The 9,403-nt window shown below is 43.3% G+C and overlaps 2 protein-coding genes across 2 annotated transcripts; one reads left to right on the top strand and one right to left on the bottom strand.

Annotated features, from left to right (window-relative positions):
* Positions 1 to 1,746: 1,746 nt before the first annotated feature.
* On the top strand, positions 1,747 to 3,555 carry LOC130405988 (sarcolipin-like). Its single transcript, XM_056611343.1, has 2 exons — positions 1,747 to 2,052; positions 2,402 to 3,555. The coding sequence occupies exon 2, from the start codon at positions 2,546 to 2,548 to the stop codon at positions 2,639 to 2,641; it is 96 nt and encodes a 31-aa protein (XP_056467318.1). The 5' UTR covers positions 1,747 to 2,052; positions 2,402 to 2,545; the 3' UTR covers positions 2,642 to 3,555.
* On the bottom strand, positions 2,967 to 8,149 carry LOC130405987 (kelch repeat and BTB domain-containing protein 3-like). The gene is made up of 10 exons (XM_056611342.1): positions 8,046 to 8,149; positions 7,452 to 7,723; positions 7,158 to 7,323; positions 6,838 to 7,020; positions 6,383 to 6,556; positions 5,809 to 6,105; positions 4,999 to 5,241; positions 4,512 to 4,802; positions 4,103 to 4,252; positions 2,967 to 3,780 (listed from the first exon to the last, which is right to left on the bottom strand). The coding sequence occupies exons 2-10, from the start codon at positions 7,721 to 7,723 to the stop codon at positions 3,649 to 3,651; spliced, it is 1,908 nt and encodes a 635-aa protein (XP_056467317.1). The 5' UTR covers positions 8,046 to 8,149; the 3' UTR covers positions 2,967 to 3,648.
* Positions 8,150 to 9,403: the final 1,254 nt, after the last annotated feature.

Below are 9,403 nucleotides of genomic sequence, written 5' to 3'. Positions count from 1 at the left end.
CCCAAGACACCAAAAAAGTTGAGATGTAGATCTGGTAGCCAACGGCCAGAATCCTGCTGATTTCATCAACATACTTATGAACCTAAATCAGAGGGGTTGAGGTGGACGGTCTTGGAGTGCCTGCTTCCATATCGAAAATAGTGATGGAAGAGCTCCGATATGTAACACATACGTTGCATGGACAAATAAGCCTTTGAATGCAAATGGATTCATAATTCAACACTACTCATGTTGATTAGAATATAATCGAACACAAATATGACTCAGTCATATTGTATCAAGAGTACTAAAAGAAATGACCAATAATGTAATATACATAGAAAGAGATGCAGTGATAAATTGGTAGACTGCACACACACATGCACGCACACACACACACACACACACACACACACACACACACACACACACACAGACACACACACACACACACACACACACACACACACACACACACACACACACACACACACACACACACACACACACACACACACACACACACACACACACACACACACAGACGCGCACACACACACACACACTCACACACACAAACACTGGCAAAGTCTCCTCTGAGTTAAAGGGCAACCCTGCTGACTGTCCTTTTGTTTATCAGAGAAACACACACACACACACACACACACACAGATCCACCAAAGCATAACAACAGCTCAGAGTCCATTCCACACAGCTGTCTCTCTTAAATGGCTGTACACCTAGCCATGCTATATTCATCGTCTGTCTCCTTGGCAACGATAATTCGTAGGTCAAACATGTTTATTGCGGGGACCGGTATTGGCGGCAGAGTGCCCTGAGTGGGTCAACACAATGTGAAACATTATCATCTGGGGAATATTCACAGAGTGACCTCGGCGTTCTGCGCCCGAATACTTCAAGTGAACTTCTCATGTATACACTTAATCCTAACCACAGGCGCGGTCTGCTGTTCACGTGTAAGAGCGTGCCAATCAGGTTTTGCACCAGACTGGAGATAACACCGTTCAAGGCAGCTGTCAATTGTGAGGTGATCTGAGAGATCAGTGCACGGTCAAATTCCCTTCGTTAACACCATAACAATACAGCAGGGCAGGCGAGGGGTGGGAAATATTGAACTAGTTGATGTTTGAACAATGATATAAATGATGGGAGAGTAATTACCAATCGTGCAATGGAACTAAAGCGAACTTGAATATGCAGACAACGATCAACATACTCATACTAGATGGTTCCACATGCTGTGTAGAGGCATTGTTTACATATTTTGGAAACAATACTATGCAACACGATATGTAGTCTTGTAGTACGATTAAAAAAGTATTCTGTTTGCACAGATATGTTCTAGTAAAGTTGATCTCTTTGGTTTATGCCAGTGAAGCCCTGGAGTTCTGCAATGCATATTTTGGAAGGGGAGATTGTGTTTCCCTTCTTGTGCCCGTGCATAGCTCCGGCCCCAGTGATATTGTGAGTTTCCCCTATCCATACGAGCATTGTGTTCAGAACAGAGTAATCCAACTATTTCAAGTGTTTTATAAATAACCTAAAGCCACTCCTGTGTGTTGTGTGCATACATGTGGACATGGGTTTGGATCGGTGTGTGTGTGTGTGTGTGTGTCTGTGTGTCTATGTGTGTGCGGGCAGGGGGGGGATGTGTGTTTCCATTTGTCTATGTCTCTGATTGTGTGCAGGGGATACCAAAGCACTCTATTGGTGGTTAAGATGGTGCCTGACATCAGTCTGTGTCTATGTGGAGTATGGCCAGTCAACTGGCTAGTGCTACTTTAGGAGTGTTCGTTGCCCACAGGACTGAAAGAATGTAAGCGAAGGCAGAGAGATGAGAGCCTGATTGGCTGACAGAGAAACAAAGGGAACAGAGAACTTTAGCTCATCGAGGTGGAGACTAGTCTCATTGCATTGCAGATAAAGAGAGGAACCTTTGGCTGCCACAGCACAGCCATCATAGAGAACCAGCCTCTCTTTTTCATCACTCTCTCCTTGTTCTCTCTGGCCTTGTATCTGCTGCAAACAAACGCAAGATCCCCAAGACGAAAGGTAACCGCTCAATAACTCCACATGCTTTAGATTAATACAGATATGGGTTTTATCTATACAAATTTTCATTAGTAAAATAAATCTCTAATATGAACATAGAAACACGAAAAAATGTATATCCATACTACAATATTTGGTATAGGCAGTTCAGTGTTTGAATGTGTTTGTTTTTTTTGACAAATAATAATAACTAACTTTAATATAATGTGAACATGCACATATAGGCAATCAGTCATTCATTCATTCAAGCCTGTTCCCAGAATATAAAAAAAATGATAACCAATACATATTTTCTGTTGTGTTGTTTTTAATGCCAGTTGTTTCACTCCTCGCCCTGCATCCATGTTAGGCTTTGGGCACCAGTCTCGCACTAGTCCTCGAAGAAAAATCCACCACAGCTGCTCCTCTTCCTGCCTGCCTCTGGAAGCTCGCTCCTGGCCCACTTTGATCGACCTATTGGCCGCTCTGTTTCTCCGGCTTCATTGGCCCCAAGATGGACCGCTCAGCGCGGGAGCTGTTCATCAACTTCATGATTGTCTTATTCACGGTCCTACTCATGTGGCTGCTTGTCAAAGCATACCAGAACTGAACCCGCTAATGGAAAAAATGGATGAAAGAATGTTCTGGAAGGAAGGGGGGTTTGGATATAACCTGGCACAGTAGTTTGGTTAAAGAGACCATGTGCCGAGCGTTTACAGCAAAGGATATGCTGGTTCAGACATGTTGCATGCTCAGCTTTTTATTCCCAGTCTAGCGGCACACTGTTTAGAATGTGACCTACATTGTATTCATGGTCAGGTTAATGTCTGAGATAAGATACAGAGAATATATTGCTGAAGTAATAACTCAGAAATACTTTGTTGTTTCATATTAGGTCAAAAATATAAGAGATGGAATCAAAGGCACCTGAATTTTTTATTTATTTTTATTCCAGCACAGTTACGGGACTTGATACAGACCCTTATATGCTTAACATTTTTTCACTCAAATGTTCTGAAACATTAGGAGCAATTCTGGGGGTATGAGAACACAATATAAATAAAAAAAAATTGAGTTTGCAATGAAAATAAAAATTAATTTGTACAGTTGTTCCACATACCACCATTCATTAGTTTAATAATTCAGAGGCTGTTCACTTTTCTATTACATTTTGTTCTAAATGGCTGCATAGAAAATCCTCATCTGGGGACCGTTCATATTATATGGATTTCACAATGTGACCTAAACCCCTATAAACAAACACATCACAATAAATATTCCAGCTGCCATTGCAAACTTAAAAAAGTAGACGGACGAGAAAAGTATCTCAATGTATCTGGTACTTAAAACATAGCAACGAATCATAGATTTCCCCGGGACCATGATAATGGGGTAAACTATAAAAAAAAAGGTAACAAGAAACTATAACGAAGATGGAGTGTATCTCCCTTAGAGAGCATAGTGTTGATATCCTCCATAGTCTTCTTGGCACAGCTCGGTTAAATACTCTGATTATTCACTTTTTCCAAATTGGTCATCAAGCGGGGTAGTCTAGCTTAGAAATTGCATGTACGTCCATGAATGCACAAATGCATGCGTTATGCAATGCACTGTACATTATGCTGGATCACCTCTCTCCCCCCAGGGATCTCTGTATCTGTTGAAGCTAAGGAGCTGACAGTGAAAGTCAGTGAGGCCTCTGGGCATTGGGGCCACTTCCTCCCACTGACTCCGCCCACTGTGGTAAACCTGTTCAAATTGCAAAGCACAGCCGGAGAGGATCACCGTTATAAATGAACTCCTGGCATGAATTAATCATGAAATGATAGATGGGACCAAATAAACAACCGGTAATCCAGATAGACTTTAGCCATTTGTAAACGAATCATCCACATTGCAATCCATTTCATGAGCAATATTGTGGCCCACTGGCCATCTCTTGATTCTTTGTTTAATTTGCATTACTCTATGTGCTCCCTTGAGCGCCATGCTGGGTGCAACCCAGCAACCATAACCGCCTGGGTCCAGAGACACAACACATCTTTTAAACCATGCAGTGTACGTTTATCACCTGAACATCATCTGTGATCTCGTCAGGGGAGTATTCTCCACCCAGGATGTAAATTCGGTCCCTTGTTCCCACCGCCCCGGCATTGAACCCGGCACACTCAAACGAGCCTTCCCCCTTCCAGATGCACGTCTCTGGACAGAAGCTGTAGACCTACAGCAAACCAAGAACAGGAATACGTGTTGGATAGGTCTCTGATGTAACTTCTTGTTTTAACGATAACGATTCAATGATTCAATAAAGGTTACAAATGTTTGAATATCAAAACGCAGATGAAGCTCTCCATCCATCCAATTCATCCCCTATCACCGATGACACGCCATCCTCTTAATCAGTCAACCTCATGTTCAGCACATAGAAAATGCTTTTATTGGTTCATTCATGCATTAACTGTGCATTAGCAAGGACTCACCTTATAGGTGGACAGGTCACAAAGATGCAGTGTTTCATGAATAGACACGGCCTTGATTAGCTTGGCGTGGAAGAACTGGCCGAACTCTGCCACCAGGCGGCTCCACTGGTCCTGCCCGGCGTTGTAGCTGAAGAAGCAGTCAAGGGAGGGGTTGAAGGAGTCGCTGATCTCCACCTCTGAGCCCAGGGTGTAGATGATGCTGCCACAGGTGCTAGACTCTGGGTAGAAGATGGCTGCTGGCAGAGGGCTGACTAAAGTCCAGCTCTCGGAGAGGGGGTCGTAGTACTCCACCTATCGGTTGAGCAGAAAATAATTTCATAGAATTGACTATAATTGAATCGAATAACTTCAATTTGTTTTAGAGTATAGAGCGAGAGAGAGAGAGAGAGAGAGAGAGAGAGAGAGAGAGAGAGAGAGAGAGAGAGAGAGAGAGAGAGAGAGAGAGAGAGAGAGAGAGAGAGAGAGAGAGTGAGAGAGAGTGAGAGACCTCTAGGAGACTGGGTGTCTCTCCTCTGGGTCCTCGGGACCGTCCCCCGATGACGTACACTCTGTCCAGGCAGGTCACGGCCGTGTGCATGGTGCGCGGCTTCGACATGGCAGCCTTCGCTGTGCAGCTACCGGTCACAGGACAGAGGCACCACACCTCGTCTGTGGCGTCATGGAATGGCTCAGCCACATGGAGGCGCACAGCTCGGCAACAGTTACCCCGGCAACCGCCAGTCACAAACAACTAGGAAAGACAATGGGAAGGAAGTATTTGTATGTCTGCAATTTGTTAGATCTTCTTGTGCACTGAGCCAGTTCACTTGCTTCACCAAATGTATGCCACAATTGGTTGTGGCATACATGTATACATATACATATATACCGGTACCGTAATGTATGTATATACATATACATATGTACATGCATATATACTATTATAGTTTGACAGATAATAATTTGTGAAACTAATAGTTATATTCACTGGCACATGTCTTAAGAGCTAAACGTATGTTTGTAAATCAAAATCCGTAAAGAGAACTTTAAACCGTTTCATGTCTCGCAAACAATTACTTTGTAACCCATCCATAACACAAAACTATGAGTAATCCAGACACTGAACTATTGGATTGTTTTAAATAATAATAAGCAATCCCTTTGCTTTTCATGACACAGGCAATGCATTCCAGAATGTTCTTTGGATTGAATATTCCACCTAAGCCAATTGTTGGACTGGATTTTTTACCAGGCAACACATACAGGAAATGTACATTCCTGAATCAGAGCATGTCAACCCTCCGGCAGTGACCCCTACCTTCTCAGCGAAGCTGCTCAGGTGTGAACCCGGTAGGTCAGGCACCAGGGGGCTCCCTCCCCCCAGGCAGGGTTCCGGCGACACCTCCCTCCATCGGTCGGCTTCCAGGGAGTAGCAGAAGGAGTGCCGGGTCTGGCCGTTCTCCTCTGTCTTCTGGGTGTAGATGTAGCTCCGTACGGTGGCGGGCCTGGCGTCGGTCAGCAGGCCGCCGTACCGGGTCTGCTTCCCCAGTGCCTCCGACAGCAGGGCGACGCAGGCCTCGTCGCCACGGAGGAGAGGCTCTGTGTCGCGCAAAGCCTGGAGGTCAAATGTAGGATAGGGAGGGTTGTAGCAGGGACAGTCTTCTACCTTTGGAGCCGGTGTTATTTCGCACACTATTACAATTTAGACGTTTAGCAGAGATGTATCTAAAGTAAGGGGTGCAGGCATCTTCAGCTAGGCACCGCTCCAGTGTGAGTCTAATAACTTGACCATTGTACCCTCCTGACCCAATTGCGAGTAGAAATGTGTGGCTCTGTGTGTGAATGAACACAATGTACTCGGGAGCACCCATGCGCATGTTGAGGGGGGTTACCGTCAGCACTGCAGCAGGTAAATGGTGCAATCGGGTTAGAGACAGTAGTCCTATCAACAGTCTCCGTCTCCCTTTTAGATTGTGATCTAACCATCTCAACAGTGACATCACCACGGCCTCCTCACTAGGAACGCACAGTGCATTGTCCCTTAAGCAGGCTTCTAGCATTTCCACCTGGAGGAAGAAGTTTAGGACACAAAGTAAGTGTTAATTACAATATAGCTAAACACATGTGTACGAAAGAAAAAAACAATAACATATTTATAGCCATTTGACCACTTTTATTCAAAGCGGCCTACACAGAAGTCAGATATAGGTCGTTAAGGAGCAGGATGGGGTAAGGCCACTTGGAGATCGAACCCAGTTCCTTTTGGCTGGGAGTCCATAACCCTAGCCCCTACTACTACCCTGGCCCCATAACACCTCATCTGCTTTTTTTTAAATAAGAATAGCACCTGAATTTCTAGGAAGTCTTGTGTTAAAGAGAAGCTCTGGAAGTTCTGAACCACAAACTCATTTGCTTTCTGCTGTAGGGACGATGACCCATAGCCCTCAGCAAGAGCCGAGAGGGACAGACAGTTGGAGATGTCCAGGGTACTGATGAGGAAGTCACTGCAGGCCCTGGAGAGAACTGACACCTGTGTGTACATATCGACAGGTATACTTAGTACTCAACAGGAACTATTACATCATGTCAAAAAGTTCACGTTTTCAGTGTACCTATTCTGGACTCGTATTATATTACTGCAGCACAGTTGTTCTGTGGTTGTTGTACCTGCAGGAAGGAGGCCAGCTGGAAAAGCATGTCTACGTTGTTGTCACTGACGACTGCTTCTCCAGTGTACGCAAAGTCCAGGAAGGCACCCACTGCTCTGGGAGACTGGTTGCCCAGGGTTACGGAGCCCTCATTGCGCTCGTGCATATCCACTTCAAACATGGCTCTAATGACGGGTGTGGTAGAGAGAAAGTCATAATACCAAAAGATAACATAATACTCTCTCTCTCTCTCTCTCTCTCTCTCTCTCTCTCTCTCTCTCTCTCTCTCTCTAAATATATATATATATATTACCTGAAGAAATCACTGCAAGCTGCCAACACACATCGATGGCAGGGAAAGGTGTGCTCCTGGGCCTTTAATGTGAAGTCAAACAGCAGTCCTCGCTCACGAAATGATCTAACCAGATTCAGAAGCTGGAGCCCATGGGACTCAGATGCTCGAAGCAGAGTTCTGCACTCTGGGATCACATTACATGGTTCAAAACTGTCACCCTCCTTCATCATGGTGTTCCAGTTACTACTGCTGGCAGGGGGAAATGAGGACCCCTCGAGACGTGCATCCATCTGGCCAGAAATGAAGAGTCCAATATTGGCGAAAATAAAAAGGACATAGCAAGAGAGTATACTAGTTTGTTTGTTGAACCTATTCAAAGAACACACTTATTCTGACATATATGTCAGAATAAGACACAGGCATATATGCCTGTTGTCCCCGTCTAACCGATAACTGAGCAGTTTTATGCATTATCCTCAGGTTGCCGACAGAATCATATTTTTATGTTTGTTTAATCAGGGAATTAAGCCATTCCAATACATAAAATAGTGGCATAAACTTTAAATAGATAAGTAAGCATTGTTGTTATCTCAAGTGAATAAATGCACTTACGGTGTCAGAACCTTGGACAGTTCTCTTTCTCGTAGCCTACCACTGTGATGCCGGAAGAAGGACGTCACGCGAGAAGACAACTCCACTCTGGAGTCTCTTTTGTAGTTTACGTAAGGCGTGCATTAATATTCATTGTCGTTTTCTTAGCATGTTATACCATATTTAGGATTCACATGTGTCCCCATATTATGTAGCCTATTTTGATATATCTTTGGCGCAGAGTGCGTAACGTGAGACTCATTATTATTGTCTGGGAAATGTAGTCTTTAATACCTGTCAGATACCCTTTTCGGATAAGATAGACAGCAGCTTTGATTAAATTAAAGTAACCGTGATGCTTGAAAAACGTATACATTCTTTGCTTCTATGTTTCCAAAGCGAAGGGGAGCTGGTCTCGTGCACAACCAAATCTAGGGGAGATGAGGGCTTGCTAGATAATGTGTCTATCTTCTCTAGAGAGTGCCTCACTTAATTTGTGTTATTTTCGTTGCCTACACCGATATGGAGATTGCCTATAAGGAAATGTAATAATTTACAAAAAATTAATTTACCACAAAACACAATCTATCCGTTCAACACATTCAACCACTCGAGGGCGCTCATCTACTGGTGTGCAAGAGGATTTTCTGCATCGTTTACAATGCTACGCCAACCAATCGTCAATAGTTCTCATAATACATCCTTGCTAGTAATGCTGATTCACTCATCAATGACAATCGTATTCATTATTTTTTTTATTTTAGTTGAGCGCATTAATTAGTTATGTGTTGTCTAGTATCTCATTCTCCAGTAATTTAATCAGCTGCACAAACAAATACAAGTTAACATCTTAAAACTAATAACGATAACATATGCACACTATGCATTTTATTACTGAAATAGGCATCATCCATCATTACATGCGCACAATTTGGTAGAGGATGATCAGCCTATAAACCCAGTGCTATAGGCTAGTGAAAGGGGATGCTATGGCCCATTTTGTTACCCACCCAATCTGATCAAATAAACCAGGTTTGTTGTTACAATTTCAATATATTTTTCCATTTATGTCCGTTTTCTGAATAAATATAGGGTTAGATATCGCCAACATCACATCCTAAATATATATTCTGACCACGGAGATTAAGCTGGGCAACACGAAATATGATCATAAATAGCATTTCGATTTAACTTCTGGATTCAACTTTATAAGAATGCCAAAACATGAGCAGCCATAGCATGATAAAGTATGCACATGGCATATACATAATACAGGCGTAGGTAGGCCTACATGCTATTAGTTAGAAGTATTATACAGATACAACTTGAATAATAGGTGAATACACTGTGGTCTGTGGTACAAATATGAATACACAATA

The sequence above is a fragment of the Gadus chalcogrammus genome, chromosome 16 (assembly GCF_026213295.1).
Source record: "Gadus chalcogrammus isolate NIFS_2021 chromosome 16, NIFS_Gcha_1.0, whole genome shotgun sequence".
Taxonomy (NCBI): Eukaryota; Metazoa; Chordata; class Actinopteri; order Gadiformes; family Gadidae; genus Gadus; species Gadus chalcogrammus.
Note: the sequence above shows the minus strand (reverse complement) of the source record. Positions and strands in the feature narration are given on the sequence as shown.